Source organism: Convolutriloba macropyga, chromosome 1 (genome assembly GCF_964194025.1).
Source record: "Convolutriloba macropyga chromosome 1, txConMacr16.3, whole genome shotgun sequence".
Taxonomy (NCBI): domain Eukaryota; kingdom Metazoa; phylum Xenacoelomorpha; order Acoela; family Convolutidae; genus Convolutriloba; species Convolutriloba macropyga.
The window spans coordinates 23,830,999-23,850,561 of NC_134468.1; the positions used below are offsets into that span (position 1 = coordinate 23,830,999).

Consider the following 19,563-nt stretch of genomic DNA (forward strand, 5'->3'; position numbering starts at 1 on the left):
TTTTGAGGTCTATATCTTTAATGGATTGCGTCTCTTCGAAAAAATAACTGTGCGAAGTGGAACTTTCAATGCATAGTAGCTCTTTTGTCAGGTTCACTGTCATGAGGTTATCCTCGCACCAACTCCAAAGTTTTTTATTGTATATGGAGGAACAGAGACCTGAAAATGCTTTTGTTGCCCTCGTTCCAAATATCTTTTTTTATATGTAAAGGTTCTAAAACCGAACACACAGCTATGTTTTGGAGTTTGTGTATGTAATGGCTTGCTTTCAAAACCTACTTTGGCGTAAAACAGCGTTTGATCTCTTCTGAACATGCTTCGAAATTGACTGGCAAATATATTGCTTGAGATGGCCTGAGATTTGTGGCACATGAAGACAACCAATGGCCTTCCATCTCGAGATCTAATGAGTTTTAGGAGAAACAGGCCGAAAAATTAGTTGAATATCATCTGCTCGTCAGACGAATTCAATGTCATTGAAAGCTTGTGGGCACTGGCCATTTTTTTGTTCCCACAATGTAGCAGCAAAGAGAGCTAGGTTCAGATATTTTGGAAAAACGAAATGCTGTTTCACTGTTCACTATAGAGACAGCCGATTGTGGCAGTTCTGTTCATCAGCAAGCGCACAATGACACATTTTTTGGAACTTGAGACAACTTCCTAACTGGAAATCTTTTGAGTCATGGCTATGAGTTTACCTCCTTTTTTTATAGCTCCTTTACATTTTCGGTCTTTGCGATGTATTGTGAAGTACACGAGGAAGATTGGACTGTCTCTGAAACTTTCGGTCAGCCAGGTTTCTGTAAAGCTGAGAGTTCTGTAGTGATTTGCTACTCTGTTGGCAATGGAAAAACTTGTTCCTTGATCATAATCAAACATACTTTTGTAATTTTAAACAAAGTCACTTTCAAAATTTTCTGCTAATATTCAAAAATACTTCTTTTATTGTAAATTTGTGTTGAGAAAGCGATATTGTGTCCAGCTTTATTATGGTTGTCTGCAAATTTCATTTTAGAAGCTGATTCCCAAATTGTCCGAATAACCAATTTCAACGGATAGTAACCAATCAATTGATTTATTATCTGATAAAATACAAATTTCAATTTTACTTTAAAAGCAACAATTCTGTTTTTTTAGTATGATCCTGCGCACCATTTTTTATATTAAAACTCTAGGAATTTTAACTTTTTCAAATTCAATAATTTATTTTGAGAAAGAAATTGTAAGAAAATTTATACATGAAAAGGAACCTCTGACTGAAAAGTGCAGCATGTTTCCGTCAAAAACTAAGTAGATTTATTTGACGTTTGTAGAGTATTAGATGGTGCCATGGGTGTCTGATCGTGATTAAAATGAAAATTGTAGTATGATCACAATGACTTTAGAGTCATGTTTTACAAAGCTGGCTTTTCGTGCCCATCTTTTACCCTAAAATGTTCTAACATTTCTAAGGTTACACATTTTTTTTCGCCTGCTTCCTTTCCAAGTTAACTCTCTCTTTTCCTTTGTATGTTATTATTGTCTGTAATAATTGCTTCAGATAACGGGTCGATGCCTATTTCCGAATCATACCAACAACCAATTGAAATTTCTAGTAAACATCTCACTGATTTGTAATCCTTCAATTCTCCCAACTCAATTATTCAACCTACTTTCACAAAACACCAGGCAGTTTTTTCCAGTAGTTTATTGCGAGCTATTTTCTCCATTAACAACCTAGCAATTTAAACTATTCCAAGTCCATTCATATATATTCCGGGAGAAATTCTATAAAATTTATACATGACAAAGAAACCTTTTTTCTATAAAAGCGCAGTGTTTTAGAATATAAAATAGTGTTATAATTTCTGATAGCGAAAAAGAAAGAAAATTGTAGAAGGATCACTAAGACATCAGAGGTGTGTGTTAAAAAGCTGATTTTTTGGTAACTATATTTCACGTTAAAGTGTTTATAATTCGTTCACTTTATGGAATCAGCGTAAACTGGTTTTCCTTGCTCGAATAATCCTTATTATTGAAAAGTTTTTAAATTAGTTTGAGGAATTGAACAACGATTAGCTAATGCAGAATAGCTTTAGCAAATAAATCCGCTTATATTCAAAATCGCTTTGTTACCGATAGGGTGGGTAGCCAAAACATTCCTAAACCATAAGACGGTTTCAATGAATACAAACAAATAGTTCAATTGACACCTGTTTCTTTTCTACCACTGCCCAAAACCAAAGTCAAAAAAGGAACAGCAGCTTGTTTTTGAGCAGAATCCTATTATGAAATGAAAAAATAACACCATTAACAACGAACAGAAAAAAGAGTTCAGTTCTAATGACTCGGCTAGTTAGGAAAGAAAACTAAGCTGGTCGCATGCAATGTCAGTGAAGCAATACAACTTTGGCGTTATGAAAACAAGTTTCTTGATGGTATTGGCTTTAGCTATTATTGGCACCCAGTAAATATTCTTTCGTTATGCGCATTTATTGAAAATTTCACTTTGGCACATGCCCTCTATTGTCCGAAAGTGTTATACAATCACATGAGAGGCAATGAGCTTTGCAATTCCTTTGCCATTTTGTTAAGTGATATCTGTCGTTTTCTGGAGATTGAACCCCATCTTCAGCCGTTGCCAAGGGAGACTAATGCTCATACACCAACAATAAATGATGATACAGGTTTAGTCATCAAGGCCAACGGGTATCAGAAATCCAGGTTCAGCAAACAAATTATGATGAAAAAATTTTCAACACGCTGGCAAAATTATGCCCCAAAAGCAGTATGGAAGCCCATAAGTATAACGAAGCAATGAAAAAGAACGAATATGAGTAAAAATTATATCATAATAAAAAAGATTTAGTATAAAGATATCCACGGTTTGCAGCGTAAAACCCCGTTATTGAACGGTTTTTGGTTTACGTTTCATTTGTTAAAAAGAATGTTTTTAAGTCTCCACAGTTAATGCAGCCACACATGAGACGTCTAATACAAGGGCCTGGCTCGCTGTATCGTTCGGATATAAAAAAGTTTGTAGAGATCCTGGATACTGCTTTCTTGATCTGGGCCAAAAAATATGAATTATTTGAAATAATATTTGAGCAAATTTGCAAGTTGACAGAATCTGCAAGAAAAATTTGATTCACACTTCTGCAACCGTATTTGCTCGCACTTTGATTTTTCTTTGGAATTGCGCTGTCCGACTGCCCACCTAGGTGACGCTAACATGGTTTTTTCAGTCTATGTCAATCTCTCCCGAACAAATTTTTGCGAATAGTAAGGCAACATGACATTTTGATACAGAGTCAGTGGCAACGTAATGATATTTTGCAGTTTGTTTTTATATGAGATGATGCTATTGCGTGATCTAAAGATCCATGACATCGCCTTTTGTTTTACGCTCGTAAGCAATGTTAAGTCATCTTTTTATGGTTTTCATAAAGCAGCACCATAGCTAACAATGTGCACAAGATAGCATACATAAGCTTTTTTATTACCTCTATAAGGCTATTTTGGCTTGCAGTGTTTTTGATTAAGGACAAAGAAAGCATTCGATTCTTTTTTTGTCTTTTTTATTGTGCCCTGCCCAGTTTAGTGAATCACAGATTAGTGAGTCTTGGAATCTTTGATGCATAGTTGCTTTTTGTTAGGTCCACTGTCATGAGGTTATCCTCGTACCACCTCCAAAGTTTCTTAATGTAAATGGAGGATCAGAGACTTGAAAATGTTTTTTTTTTCGTTTCGTTCCAAATATCTTTTTTTATTTATGTAAAAGTTCTAAAGTAGTGCTTGAGACGGTCTGAGGTTCGTTGCACAAGAAGACATCCAGAGACCTTCCATTTTCAGATCTAAGCCGCAGAGGTAGTTGAGAATCTTCTGCTTGTCGGACGAATTCGAGGGCTTTGAAGGTCCGTGGGTACTGGACAATTTTATGTCATTACAATGAAGCAGCAAACAATTCTGTCATCAGATTGCACGAAAAAACGGAATGCTGTTTTGCGGCTTACTAGATACAGCAGAAAACGGCATGTTTGGTCATTAGCTAGCGCACAATGACACATTATTTGGATCTTGAGACAATTTCTCAACATGAAGTTTTTTGAGCTACAGCTATGAGCTTACTTCCGTGTTTTTTTAGCCCCCCTTCACACGCTTGGTCTTACAAAGTATTGTGAAATTGGCGAGGAAAAATGGACTGTCTCTGACATTTTTAATTAGTCTGGTTTTTGTGAGGCAGAGGATTTGGTAGTGATTTGTTACTGTAATGGCATTGGAAAAGGATGTTCGTCGTTCGTATTCAGACATAAATCTGACATTGTAATTAAGATCATATTGAACAAACTTCTGATCATATTCAAACAAACATCTGATATTAACTATTTGGGATCTTTTCCGTTTGTGCCCCCCCAGTACGTTATGCTCCCCCCAGTGACAGAGCACGTGTCATTACATAGTAAATCATTATGTAAAAATATTGCACGTGCGTCTGGGGGTTGCAAATAATATGCACCCACTAAGCTGGGGGGGCACAAACGGAAAAGATCCACTATTTGTGTTAAGAAGGCAACGTTGTGTCCACTTGTCTTTGCGAGCGCTGGTGGCGCTAGCCTATCAGCTTCAAAAGCTCTGAAGCAACTGTCATTGAAGCGTTTTCCAAGTGATTCTTGAGACCGTGATATCATCGTTTTTCCAAGCGTTGTTTGAAACAACTGTCATTGAGGCTCTCTGCAGGAACAGAGGACAGCTATGCTGCTGTGCCTTATTTGAGGACAAAAATCACCTGCGCTATTCAAAGGAGATCTTTCCTCTGCATCCGAGGCTTTAGGAGATTTTGGGGGCGAAAGGGTGTTGATTTTTTACTGGGAGCTATTGTAGAAGAACGGAGGCATTGAGTTTGAACAATCTGCTTTTGTCATTAATTCTGTGCTTTCAATTGTTTTACATTTTCTTCATCTTTGTTTTACTTTTTTCTCAACTGAGTTTAGTGGAATTTTTTTATTGCTAAAATGAAAAATAAATGCTTTATGAAGACGTACAGCTGAGAGGGCCCCGAACAGCAAATGTTCACCCAGTGCTTGGGACCAGGGGCGTTCCGAAATTTTTTAATATCAAATATGTGCATCTTGAGCATGCTGGAAAGTTTAATGTCCAAAATAACTGGACATGAAGATGGTTATTTGAAATGGGCGTTCTATCTAAGATTCCAAGCGGCGTTTATTCTGCTTTGTTCGATCATCATGGGAATTATGATGTCCAAAATGATCAAAGATTCAATTTTTATTTTACCTCGCAAGTAACTACTTCGTTTTCTAAAATATTAGAAAAAGATTGCACAAACAAATCACAAGTTTTGTTCAGAGTAGGAAAATAATATTGCTGCTTCAATTTGGATCAGCACGAGATGCTATTCTTTGCTTTGATTGAGTTCAACATGAAATTGATAATGATAATATTGTTCATGACGTTTTGCTCGATATATCTAAAGCTTTCAACTCAATTTCACGCCAACTCCTTTTTAACAAAATTACAATCTCTAATCTTTTCGACTTCTGCAAAACAGCTCATAAAATGTTTTCTTACGGATCGGATACAAGTTTGAGTTACTGAAATTGTGTCAGATTAGATTGAGCTAAAGCAAGTTGTTTCTCAGGGGACCGTTTTCGGACCACTTCTTTTCAGTTTATAAAATAATCACTTCCCATACCAAGTAAGCGAAACTGGTACATTAAAAGTTTGGATACATTTGTGCCAATAGGTTAAACATCAATGCCAAAGTATCTGCATTCATTACGTTCGCGCGCAAAAATGATAACAGGCTCAACTATTCAGACTGTAAATGAAGGAACTGCACAACTTAAAAATTAAACACGTGTAAATATTTAGTTGGTGACAGAGACAGTCACCTTTGTTTGCAAACACAAATTAAAAAAATTCTGAAATAATTATCAAAATTATTGGAATATGCAACTGAATTTCCCGCCACAATATCACTCATGCTTTTTCAGGCACTTGTCATTAGTCATTTAATGTACTCCGCTTTATGTCTTTCAAATCAGTTCAACTTTGGTGTATTCTTTGGATAAACGGATATATTGTTCTTTGATGTGATTTTTTTTGTTCTAGTATCGTCAAAATGAATTAAGAAAACGTAAAATCGTAATCGGTATAAGACAGCTAATCGAGTTGAAAGCGTTAAGGAACTACTTCCAATACATTAGAAATATGAAAAGAGTTTCAACAACAGCCTAAATTGCCTATGGCCAGCTATTGGATTAACAAGCGCGCTTCAAATACTTTTTGTATGGAATATTCCATGTGATTCATCCCCTTTTAAATCATTTTTTAATTGTTTCGTTGAAGTTTACAGGTACTCAAACGTCGATTGAAAATTTTCAATAGCCGAGTCAACAGCATTTCCTTTCCAACAAGCTCACACTTGACTTGACATCCACTTCAGTTGGCTCTGACCAGCTGAACTTGATTAAAAACTATTTTTTGAACTATTATTTTTAAATAAATCATTTACTCTTATCTTATATTTAGCAACAGCTGTCCCTATACAATATTGTGATGTTCTCTCCCTCTCTCTCTAGATCAGTGTTTTCTCAGTTTAAAGCGATGTATAAGTTCCACTTTTGTGTTTTCAGGGTGCTTTCGGTGCTAGGAAATTGAGCCGAAAGGAAAATTAGCCGAATGGAATATAAGCCGAAAAGGAGAATTTAACCAATCAGATTTGAGAAGGGTCGTGATATTTTGTTGGTTGTGATAGATTCATATCAAGTCTCACAGGCCGCTGAGGCGTGGCCATGGCCCGCGAGGCATGGCCAAATGCGATATTTTCATGTTTAAGCGAGTTAGATAATTGCGCGTCCCACTTATGTTCGCTTACAGCAATCACCTCATGCAATTATTTCTGCTATTATGCCAAATTTTTTCGGCTAATTTTCACGTCACCTAGTTTTCCGGACACCGTTTAATTCCTGTGGAACGAAGTATCTGAACTGGCGTTTTTGCTGGACCGCCTTTTCTATAATATAGTTTTTTGCACGCTTGAGTAATTTGACTTAACTAGGGTACCCAAGAGTGGTGTCGAAAATCTGAAATAAAATCTTAAAATAAATGGACCTTAGATAAAGGCGTGTATTTTTATAACGACTGAAGCTGTTTCATTCACTGAGCATTCGGCTATACAGGTTTCCATTTTACATTGATATTATTCGAGCACCATTGATGTTTCAAAAATGCCATTCATTATACTTTTTCAACCGTCTCTTCTAGAGGGAAATAGTGCTCGTATTTCAGAATTGTAAATGGCTTTAGCTTTGTACGGTGATTATTTGAGTATTGATGAGATTTTGGCCGATGAAGTAAAGTTTCCCTGCAAACTCGAGGTACCGCTTTATCAATTAGGTTTCATTGATCCCAAAAATGGAGGAAATTCGGCTGAAGATGTTCAATCAGGCACAAAATTGGAACTTCCATATTGGCTGGCAAAAGATTTATGTAACAGAACGCGTAACATTGTTTCAGTTGACAAACCTCTCCCTTTCAAAAACGTATTCAAGGAAATCATGCGAGCGGATTCTACCGCCATGGATCTTTCAAAACATTCTTTACATTATTATGGCTACGGTTTGCGATGTTCAGAATTTGGTACTATACCTGATAATGATGATGTAAGAGAAGCTTTAATGGAATGTTTTGTTGGACGATTCAGAATGCTGGCTGATCTCTCGATGAATTCAATGAATTCTGACATTGGTGCTATCACAGTGTCATTAGATGTCACTGAAAAAAACATGTTTCAACATGGCCAGGGTTTGTATTTAAATTATCATAGTAGACAGCGATTATAAGACTGCCCTGGGAACTTTAAATTTTCAGCATTATTGTAGACGTGACTCGATACCGGCAATTAACAAACTAATTTTGTTGCTATATAGTGGTAGACTTGTTGAACTTTCGAAAATGAGTGTAAGAAAATGACAACCGAGAGGTTATCTTAGATTCTCTTCGCGCGAAAATTTGTTGAACAGAAAATTCTCAATGGAGTATAATTTTATAGATATCAAAAGCGTCTCAAAACTAGATGCAACCCTCTCAATTTTTCTGCTACTAATTAAACTTTAGTCGCCTAGGATTCATATTGTTGCAATATTTATGTGAATGTTAAGTTCTTAGACGTCTTCCATTCGGTGTATAAGCAATCCTCTCTTTCTGTAGCTCCCGTCGATACCAAAAATGCCAATATTCACCTCGGTGATTTAATTTTTACAGTTTCGCAGACAGTCAAACTACTTGAAACATTGCCTATGAGCTCAAATGCCATAGCGGATGGAATTCCGCCCTTTGTACTGAAGTACTGCTCTGCTTCTCTTGGGCCCTTAATTCACTCATTGTTTTCCCGTATAATTCTTACCTGCAAATGGACTCAGCTCTGGAAATGTGCATTTGTGACGCCGATTTGTAAAAAAGAGTCCCGAACCAATATCGAAAACTATAGACCAATATCGTTGTTACCCCGCTTATCACTGGTGTCGGAAAAGCTTGTTTTTGATTTTCTTTACTCGCGACTACGATACAAATCAACCAGGCGTCAACATGGATTCCGAAGAGAACATTCAACAATAACTCAATTGATTATTTACTTGGACAAGCTGTATTCCAATTTTGACGACAACGTTGGGCAAGTCCTAATCTACCTGGACTTTGCTAAGGCTTTTGATACCGTTAACCATGCTATTTTGCTTGACAAGTTAGCTTTTTATGGCCTTGAAAACAATTTTTTAAAACTTATTTTTTCCTTCTTAAGTGATATAGATCGCAACGAGTAAGTGTCAATGGGACTTCCTCAGATGAAATCATGGTTACTAGTGGAGTTCCTCAAGGCAGTGTGTTATGACCGTTGCTGTTGCTTGTGTATATTGACGACATGCTGTCCTTACCAGAATGATCAAGTTGTTTCTACTTTGCAGACGACACAAAGTTGGCATGTGCGGGAGAAAACATGTTTAGCAAATGCCAGGAAGACCTCGATAAGCTATTTACTTGGGCTGCCGATAATGATATTACCTTCAACGTTGACAAATGTGTGTATCTTCAAGTATCTGAAAAGTGCGATAGTTGTTTCAGTATTGGGTCCAATTTGATACGAAAAGTAGATAGAACAAGTCACTTAGGCATAGAAATCTAAGTAACTTGAAATGGAGTATTGTTGTGAGGACCAAGCTAGCTAAAGCTCAGAAGTTTTAATTACCTTCGACACAATGTGCTTTACAGCTTACCGAACAGCGTCAAGTATAATTTATATTCTGCCTGTGTTTTGTCAATTCTGCTTTATGGCTCTCAAACGTGGTTTGCTGATATTAGCCATCTTAGATTATTAGAAAATTTTTATTGGAAGGGTTTACGCTGGTGCTATGGAAGGAATGACTACAAAGCACTTCTTTGTGCGTCAAATAATACTCCGATATGCTATCAACTGATTGAACGTGATCTCCGTTTCTTTATTTCCACTGTTTTGGGCAATAAACTGCTCAAAAAACTGCTTCGAACTAACCTCTCAAGATCATATTGTAGTGAGCCCCAAGAAAAAGCAGCTGACAGCGAAATCATTTTTTAAGTGGGTACAAATCTTTCTGAATGATTTCAGCGATACTGGCAAGTTCAACATCCTGAGGCCACCAGCCAACTTCAACGTTTTACTGAAAACTTCTTTCTCCACACTACGTAACTCAAAGTTTAATCCGGACGTGACCTGAAGTTGGTCCATTAAATGTCGTTGTGCATTTTGCCGTTCTTAGTTTTGCAATTAAATTTTTTCCTAGTTGTAACAGCTATAGGTTAGTTTTCTTTGTTTGTACCATATGCATAGATCTTTCTGATGTGTTCAATGTATCAACTTTTTCTTATTGCTTTTGGAGGAATGCATGCCCCATTAAAAACCGGTAAAACTACGTTTGCAATTCGCAAATTGTCCCTATCTTTGTCCTTTTTTCAGTTGTGCCGCACATTTTTGTTCATAGTATTAAAAACATCATACAGGTTTCCCACTGTAAAGCAGCTTCTATGGCTTGTATGTTCTAAAATATAGAATGAAACATTGATTTTGCTATACGTTATTATGAGATCAGGGCTTTTATGTCAAGTTAGTTTTAGCGAATCGTTATCATTTTTGGAGAGATAGGAAAGGGGTACTACAGATTAACTCTTGAAATTTGATCGCATCTTCGAATTCTCTATTTTTCGTGGAAATAATTAATCTTAAAGCACTGTTTCTCTTTTTTGGCTCCTTTCAGGTCATCCTTTTGCTTAATTTTCGTCTAAATTTAATCCGACAATCTTAGAGCAGATTTTCTAGATAAAACGAGGAAACTTTTATTGGTTCTGAGAAAGTATTAGACAATTTTTTTATTTTAACTTTGTACCTATCAGAGAAAAATGATGCAAAAAGAAAAAAGTTACGAATTACTGGTTAATTTTGTGCTCTGGCTATGAGATTTCTACAACACCTCAACTCAGCTTTTTGTTGTTTTTTCGGGACTGCTGCTTGAAAGAGTTTGCTCTCGTACAAGGCGGACCCAAAGAACTATAAACTATAACTGTATAGTCAATTGATTACACTTATCTAAAAATTAGTAGTTCAAAGGGACCAAGACGCTGTTTTGTCCTTTTAACTTAATTAAGATTCGAGTAACTAATGCTGCAAATTGAATCCCTGGCAAATAACGAAGGTTTATTTGTAGCAGAAAAATGAGAGGACTGCTCTCAAATTTCCGTCTAGCTTTAATATTTATAAATGTATACTTCATGAGCATTAGCAGTATCTTAAAACATTCAAAGTACTAGTTCATAAGTTTCCGGAAAGTGAAATTTTATTGATGGGTTTTTCAAAAGGGACGTCACCTAAACAAGCTGTAAAACTTACACGATGTACCTCTTGAAAACGTTTCTAGTTCTTAAGTGTAAACTCTTTTCAAGGAGTTCAATTCAATCTGAAATTTGCAAACCCGCCTCTCTATGAACATACTGAAAAAAGCACTACTAATTGAAAGCATTGCAGATACTCAAAAAGCCAACAATATTCATTGCACATATTTTTGGAATCAGAATTCTCATTTTTGAAGACTAGTAGTTTGCGTTTACAATTAATACTATTTTTTTTTACCTACCAAGCACCAAAATTCCGGCGAACTTAAAGATTTTTCAGGCCTTGAAAATGAACACCTTATTGTGCTTCTTCGAGAAAAGAAACTGACTACACACCCGTTTTCATTTGTCACGTCTTATGTTGTAGATTCACTTCTCAATTTTTCCGACTGGCAATCTGGCGAACAGAAGAGCAGAAAGAAAACGGGATTGAGACGGAGTTTCAGAGGCTTCAAATAAGTTGCTTTTGTGTGTGCGTGTTGTTTTTTTTTTCATTTGCTGTTTTTAATTATATTGAATTTTACATCCCCGAATGAAATTTAATTCTTTTTGTCTGATGACAGTTTTCAACTTAGTGTGAAAAGGAAATCAGTTGTGGTGGTGTTTCTTCAGGTCAATTTATTTCAGGTTGCATGGTCTATATTCAATAGTGCTCTATGCTCATTACAATTGGCTGCTGACACATTGACCCTGACAGAATGAGACTAAATTTGCACAAATACTCTGCGATTTGAGTTTGCTGTTTGGATTAGCCTTCACTAAAATCTATTCAGTCCAATTGTCTTCAAGATAGTTCTGAAATACAAAAACGGTCAGTAGAAATGGCTTTTATGCCTCCCGATTCAAACGCAGCAGTCCCTCCAGAGACCAGAAATGCGACAATTGCCTCTGGTCCGAATGACAGAAGCGGATCGACACCTACTCATGGAGTTTCACCAAGATCACGACGATCGACAGCGTCGAACCCATCTCAAGGTAGTGGGGTGAAACCTTTAGAGTTTAAAGCGGCTATGCGAGATTTCAGCACTATGTTTCCAACTTTGGATGCGGACACTATTGAAATGGTTTTGAGGTCTAATAATGGTGCGGTTGACGCTACAATAGATCAGCTTCTCGAAATGTGTGATTCCCTTGGCCTTAATAATTCAAACGAAACTCAAAGCACTCCTCAGCGAAGCGCTAAAGAGTCTCCTCGGAATCAACTGGCCGTTGACAGTGTCGATTCTTATAACATGCACTTAGCCTCAGTAACACCTCCTAAAAATCCTGAAAGTTTGTTGACCGATTCCAGCATGTACGCGAACATCCCATTTCAGGAAGCTGCTGTAACTGCTGCTGCTAAGGATGAGAGTAAGCATTCAAGTAGCAGTAAAAGCGTGGCCACCAGTTACAGGTATCAGACAGCTCTGTACAAGTTTAACAACCCGTTTCTAGGGCCGCTTCCAGATGATTTTTTGCGAATCCGAAACGATGCTGCGTTTGACAGAGATATGCAGTATTCCAAAACGCGCAGCAAGCAAGTTGAAGATATTAAAAACGAACGCTTGCGCACAACGCATTACACGAACGATGGAGCATTTCATCCCGAAAATGACTTTGGACAGATTGTTGGCCCAGTACCTGAGGAAGCCAAAGTTTCCAGGGCTTGGTCGACTGATTTGGAAAGAACTGGGTCACCCCCTAATGGACCTGTTGCAAACCCATCAACTGGTAAGATCAGTTGTTTTTGCACAACGATTAGTTTTTGTTTGTTGATCTCCATTTGTTCCGACCGTCTGTGCGCGCGTATGTGTGTGTTGTTTATTTGTGTGGGTGTGTGTATGTGTTTGGGGACTATGTAATCAGTCATTTTTGCAGTCAGTTTTAGCAGTGCCTTAGTTTTAACGTTGAAAAACAAAAGTGTAATCATTAAAAAACTGGCCAAGCGTAGTGTATTTCATTCGGAGGAAATTGAGTTTCAACTTTTTCGAAGCGATTACGAGGTATAAGGTCTTGGATCCATTCTTTTTTGTCTCTAATAAATATTCTGTCTGATTTTTTAAAGAATTTTTTTTGAAGAATTAATTATTAGCCGCCGTGATCTCAGCCGGCTATTTTTGCGCTGTTAATTGACAAATTTTTCGATGTGTTGCATAAATTTTGACTTCTCTGGGCTAGTGTTATTCTTTGCTCATTCTGCTCTAGCTGCTGAAATATTGAAAGACGAAATCAAAAACACAACAAGATACAACCGATAGGGACAGTTTTAGGTGACTGCTATTGCAACTTTGTTATAACTTTTCATAGTTACCAGGTCTTACTAATGTCGATTGGTATTAATAATAATCACTATCCTCTCATCAAGAAGCAGGAATATGCTGAAACGCGAAATTGATTGTTGACTTCTTTGTAAAACAATCATTTTGTTTCTGTACTTATTTCAATCACAATCGAGTCATGGGAATCAATGACCTGATTGGGATTGGCAATCTGCCGGGATTTTTTGATTTTCGTTGTAAAGGCAGAGAAGAATTTGTCGCCAAATTTGGAGATTATTTGTTTCCTGTTATTATTGAAATCGAGTTTGTAGAAGCATTCGTGGCTAGAAGTAGATTTTAGCAATTCACCAAGCGAATAAGTCACCATCTTTTAAATATTGCGATCGAAAAGTCACAATTTTTGTTCTTACATTTTTCTTCTACGAGAATTCTTATAATGGTGAGTATTTTGAACCTATTCATTTGCCAGACAACGTTTTATAAAAATTCTTGAAGGATTTTGATGCCTTTTCAATGTTTGCCAATTTTAATCGGAATGGCTCTGATTTACATCTAAATCTTTGGTCCAAATATATTGTTGCTTTCTTTCTCTCCACTATCACCAAATAAGGAAGTCTTCATTTTATTTAATTCCTGAGTTGTTTTTTTTGTGATGATGTTGTTGTTTATACGACTCGAAGATAAGTATTGGTGGAGCGTCTTTTTACTTGCTCTTGAACGAAGTTCATAGCAATTATTGTGAACATGTGTCTTTTTATGAAAAATTTTCTCTTGACAGTTTTGACTGTTCGAGTGACTTTTACGCCCGTGACTTTTTGCGTTAAGCGTGATCTAAAATTCTCTCTCAATCGCAATTTCAAGCAGCTGAACTCAATTGGCGGCAATTTAATACTAAAAGTCAATTGAAAAGTGCGCCGAAATTGGTGCCATTTTGCTATTTAAATCTTTATAGTGGAATATATTAACCTCTAATGTGGTTATTTGAAGTCCTTGCATTGAACTTCTTAGTCCCATTTAGGCTCCCCCTCCTCCCGACTGAAGCAGGTTGCAATTGATTAGAGCTCCCACTAGTCATCCGAGAGCAATTCTTCCGACATTTAGTCGGCTATGTTTTGATCGGTAACTTTGTCGGTGTGTAATTGTAACAAGAAGTGAAATGCGTAAAAACATAAAAGTGTTTAAGTCAGATTTCTGAAGAGGTGAGAGTTGTTTTTTGTTCATGTCGCTTATTTGAGAGAGAGGGAGAAATGTACGTGTGAATAAATTTTCAGCAAGCGAGCGAAAAAATTTTGTCACGTGCAGCTTTTTGAAAGCAGTCTTTGCGTTAACTCCTTCTTTATTAAACAAAGATGTTTCTGTTTTTTTTAAAAAAAAAAACGTTATTTGTGCATTTGGAAACGTTTTTGACCATCAGAAGCGAATTTTAAGACTTTTGGTTTCAATTTTTAGTTGTTTTTTTTATAGCCGCGTCAGCAGTTCCAGGCGGCTATTATTGCGCTCCTATTTTTTTTTGAATTCGTTTTAACAGATTTTTGTTCTGTTTTACCCTGCGTCCCGAGTTTTTGTTTTTTTTAGGTCAATCGCGTGACTACCACACTCAATAAAATGACCTCTGAGCTCAATAGTGTGCATCTAGGTGGTGCCAAACATATGCCCGAATTCTTGATTATTAGAGTCTTGAGTTTTTGATTTTGAATATTAATTTTGAAAAGCCCTATCAGGGTTTTCTCAAAGAGCTTATGTGTCACATAAAAATGACAGTCCGAATCTAACCCCAAAAACTCTAGTAGTCTATCAAAAGACTGGTGGTCATAACCACAAGCATCTATCGCAGCTATTTTCCGGCAATATGCCGGCTATGTTTCCATGTTGATAACATTTGGGGAGTTATTGTGGTTAAAATCAGTTGTTTTAGATTTTTTGGTTGTCTCTCGATTTGATTGATTTTAATTTTAGTTGATTTTTTGAGCAAATTTTTGCGAAGTTTTGTTTTGCTTGTTTCTTTGAATTTTATGCTGCTTGCTATAGTTTTTCTTGATCAATTCTTAATTGAGATTAATATATATAGGTGTTTTTACTCTAACGTGACACTCGAAAGCTAGACAGGGTGCTTTTCATACATAAATTATACAAGTTTCTAGTTTTTTCAGGTTTTTTATTTGCTTTCTAAGTTTTTTGTATAATGTTTCTCTGCGAAGAGTTAGGTCGGAGAATATTTTTTTGTTTTGTCCTTCATCAAATTTCCCTTTCCTCAGTTCTTTCTATGTAGACCAAATACATTGTCTGTCGATTGGTAAAAATTTGCATGTTTTCCTGTTACAAAATCTTTTTGCGACGGTTTTTGGGCCCGGAGAGTACATTTTTATTCTTCATTAATTAACTTAAAGTATATATTTTCAGATGCTTTAAAGTTTTTGTCATTTATTTTCCTCATGTAAAATTTTCCTGTTATTGTTTAAAAATTTTTTGTGTAATCAAGTAGGAAGTGCATCCGGTGACTGAGGTTGGTCGTTATTTACGTCGAGTTGATTTCGGAAAGGTTAAGGTTACTCTAAAGTTAAAGTGAAGCTTCTTTCAGGGCTCTAATCCCAATACCCGACAAATTTCTATCGGCCTTTTTCAACTAATTGCTCAATTTGCTTACCCTCGGTGGTAACGAGACGTCGATAGGAGCATACAGTGCAAAAGTATGTGAGCGGATATATCTCGGAAATTATAAATGTCGTATCCATCAGTGGCAAAAGTTTCTGAAAAATCCTTCAGTGGCAAACTGGGAGTAGTTCTGACTGATAAAAATACCAAACTATTTATTGAAATTTAATGAAAATTGGAATGAGAGCCCGAGGCAGCTTTTCCTTCTGATTCGAGTAGGTTTTAAATCCAACCATTGTGTCATTATAAGCTTTTCCATGGAGAACTGAGGAATATTGAAGTGAATAACTTTAATGGTTTTGTCGGTAAAGTGTCATTTCCAAATAGCATTTACAATTAGATGAGTTAACAAAGTTAAAAAAGGATGGATTTCAGATATTGCTGATTTATTGTATTGCGCTATAGCGAATTTCGAGAGAGGATAAGGAAACATTAAGACGCCGGAAACAAAATAAATTTGTCCAAAATGGCTTGAGAGGAAATTGAATATTATAGAGCACAAGATGGAAATCATAGGCTAATTAAACGTCCACTCCGTTTGTTGAAAAATAATGTATTACCCGGATTTTACAATTGAGCTCCACTGAGGTTGCTTTCAACTATTTAAGGGATAGTGAATGACGGAAAAATTGCGACTGTAAGTTACCGCCTCTTTCTGGGACTGATAAGTCATATTTGAAAGGGTGGTCTTTGTCGAAATTAGGGTCATGGAGAAATTGAAACTACTTTTAGAGATTAATACGGGTTGGCGTTTTAAGCTTAATTCTGCGGATATATAAAAGGCCACTATAGATGTCTCAGTTTTGATGGTGTTTAACGCTGATATGGCTGTTGGAGAGATATGTTGACATCCAACCGGACTAGAAGGAATTGGTTGGTAGATCAACTTGAATTGTATCTTTGAAACGGAATGCTGGGACATTGGAAGTGATTATTTAAGATACTTTCGAGGACGTTTACGAAATTTTTAAAACGAACGATTTGAGCTGAGACATGCACAACTATTTCATTGGCTTAATTATCTATTATGCTAGCAGGTGGTTTTGTAGCATGCCGACCTTAATTATATGTTTGCTGTAATATCTACTTTTGCTCATTTTGGTCTGATGTAGGGGAATATTTCTGGACTTTGACTTCTAATTGGTTCAAATATCCCGTTTGATTTTGAAAAGCGTTTGATTTTTGGTGCTTAGTAGGCAGATTGCTTTTGTATAGAGAGGAGTAGTGTGGCATGACGTGCGACTTGAACCAATAAGCATTGAGTTCAGCAGTTAATGAGCATTCGAAAACTGAGCAAAAGGGAAAATTCAATTCAGGTGGCTATCACACCACCTACCCAAAGGAATCTAGAAAGAAAAGTAATGACGATAGCGTGTTCATACAATTAACGATTTATAATGCCACGTGACAGAAGACGTTGCACCTAACCTATTAAAAACAAAATACCAGAACCGCGAGACCAGCGAGATAAAAGAGAACATAGAACAGTTTGTTCTAGGTTAGTGAGAATTTAAAAGTAAGTTGAGATTGGATATTTTCGCCAAGACCAGTTGGACACCGAGATTGGTTGTAATCAAAATTGAATTTTTAGATTTCTGTTGGACAAAACTAAAAATTGGAATTAACTCGAAAAAGAACCGAAATTAGTTGAGAAAATTATTCATAAGTTAAAGATTTTCAGAAGCCAGAAATTGAAATGCTGAACGTGTTTTTAGTTCCTGCTGGTTATTTTGTTACTTGGCCATTTTTCATTTTTGATATTTAATCAACTGGAATTTTGAACGGCCGCAGAGAGCTTCTGAGGACAAAACAGATTAGTCTGAGCAAATAGTCGACCCACCAAATAAACCATCGGAAATTGATAGAGTTTTTGGCGCTAGCCAGTCCTCAGCTGGATCCCTTCTAACGATAAAAATTCAAAATGCTACAATTGGAAGCCTCATGCTTTTTTACAGCAAAACTTTTTGAGGAACTGATTACGGATTTGTTGAGGTTGTATCCTAGAGATCACAATGTTTTTTGATTGAAAAACGCAGAATGAAGCTCAAGTTTTCTCTACCATTGCTTTGAAACGATCTCGAATTTCTGTTTGTGATTGATTTTTTTAATAAGCATCTCATATTAAGATTATCGAATTGCATTGTTCTCCACATGCAATGCAATTTAAGAATTGTTTTTGTCATTAACTTTATTTAAAATCTCCGCTTTTACAATATTGTCAAATAGGAAATCAAAGAACAAAACTTGATTTGATCTGAACAGATTATAGTCTCTTTGGCATGAGGCATTTTCAGGGAAGTTTTTTATGGTAAACGTGGTCTTAAATAATTAAAGTCATTTTCACCCGCTTTACCAATGCCATGATTCGATCACTTCCTTTATAATAGGCCGCATCTTTTTTGTGAACTGATTTGTGTAACAGTGTTATCAAACGCGTACACTGTTAGTGATCGAGTAAAATAATTGATTATTAAAAAGCAACCTCTTGACGCGCACACTTATCTTATATTTCAGTTAATATTTTTGAACCAACTAATATTTACTAAACTTAATCCTTTTTATTTTGCGCAACGAATGATTTGAATTTATTTCGTTCAAATTTCGTTATAGCAATTCTTTCTCTTTAGTTCTTTATCCTTGTCACCTTACTTCTGTAGTGCGGATTATTGTGTATTGTAAGTTATTATGGAGGTATTTTGACTGTATCTTTTAGGAGCGATTCCCAAGAACTACAATAAGAGTTGGTCAGGGACGGCGAGAAATACTATCTCTACATTTGGAAAGAAGTTGACTATGAGAAACAACAGCAATGAGAGATCATCCACTCTTGGTGCTAATCCGTCTACGAATCTGGGAAAGAACAAGGGTGTCACTCCCTCCACAATGAATCTACTAGGTGATCTTGACGATGAAGATGATGCCACTGATAACCTTGAACGAGATGAAGACCTTCTGACATCTCTGGGGGCTTCGGGAGGTGCATCAGGAGTTGGGACTCTTTACGAAGATACTGATGAAGAGAGTGGAGATCAGAACTGGAGCTCCACGCATAATCGCCAGATGAAACCGAGTAACGCGTGGAACTTTGCATCCCATAAAAGTAACAGTACCAACAATCGGCCATCGCCAAATCATTCGTCAATTAATTAGAAGTGATTAGTGTGCTTGTGATATAGATTTAGCGGGATTATCATGCATCTATTTTGCGTTAACCATAGATATAATGTGCATTTTGATTCACGACAGGAAGTTAATGGTAAAATGGGTGTATTTTGGCCATCGCTTGCTACAGTAAATGCACAGCGGTGGGTGTTTATTATATGTTGAAGCAAGTCTACCGTTAAGCGGTATAGTTTTGACCAGATATAGAAAGACGGTATCGCTTGGTTTTTAAATTTAAAACAAGGTGTACTTGGAAACAAAATATCAAAGGGAAATTATGCCGCATCGGTGTCAAGATGAGGTGTTATTATTTTCCGATGGATTGTTTGAAAATCGAGCTTAAAGTACATTCTGAAGAAAAGAATTTAAAGACTAAAGACCGTTAACATCCTGTAATTGATACACTTGTCTATGTTGTACTGCTCATCTGAGGACAGGACACAACTCAGTGCATATTTAGTTATTCATTGGTCAATAAATCTTAACCAAGTAACTGTACTCAATTTAAAGCTACGTAGGAATTTATCTCAATCCTCGCCAACCGGATTTGTAGTTGACCTCTTGGATTGTTGTTTTA

General features: G+C 36.5%; 1 protein-coding gene across 1 annotated transcript; it reads left to right on the plus strand.

The window, feature by feature from the left end:
• Window positions 1–11,520: 11,520 nt before the first annotated feature.
• LOC142336820 (uncharacterized) lies at window positions 11,521–19,128 on the plus strand. The gene is made up of 2 exons (XM_075385763.1): window positions 11,521–12,624; window positions 18,538–19,128. Exons 1-2 carry the CDS (start codon window positions 11,736–11,738, stop codon window positions 18,972–18,974), a joined length of 1,326 nt encoding a protein of 441 aa, XP_075241878.1. The 5' UTR covers window positions 11,521–11,735; the 3' UTR covers window positions 18,975–19,128.
• Window positions 19,129–19,563: the final 435 nt, after the last annotated feature.

Excerpts from the sequence above, each read along its gene's own strand:
- LOC142336820 (XM_075385763.1), top strand. The coding sequence starts at position 11,736 with ATGGCTTTTATGCCTCCCGATTCAAACGCAGCAGTCCCTCCAGAGACC. Across the intron at positions 12,625-18,537 it reads TGTTGCAAACCCATCAACTG|GAGCGATTCCCAAGAACTAC; the intron begins GTAAGATCAGTT and ends TGTATCTTTTAG.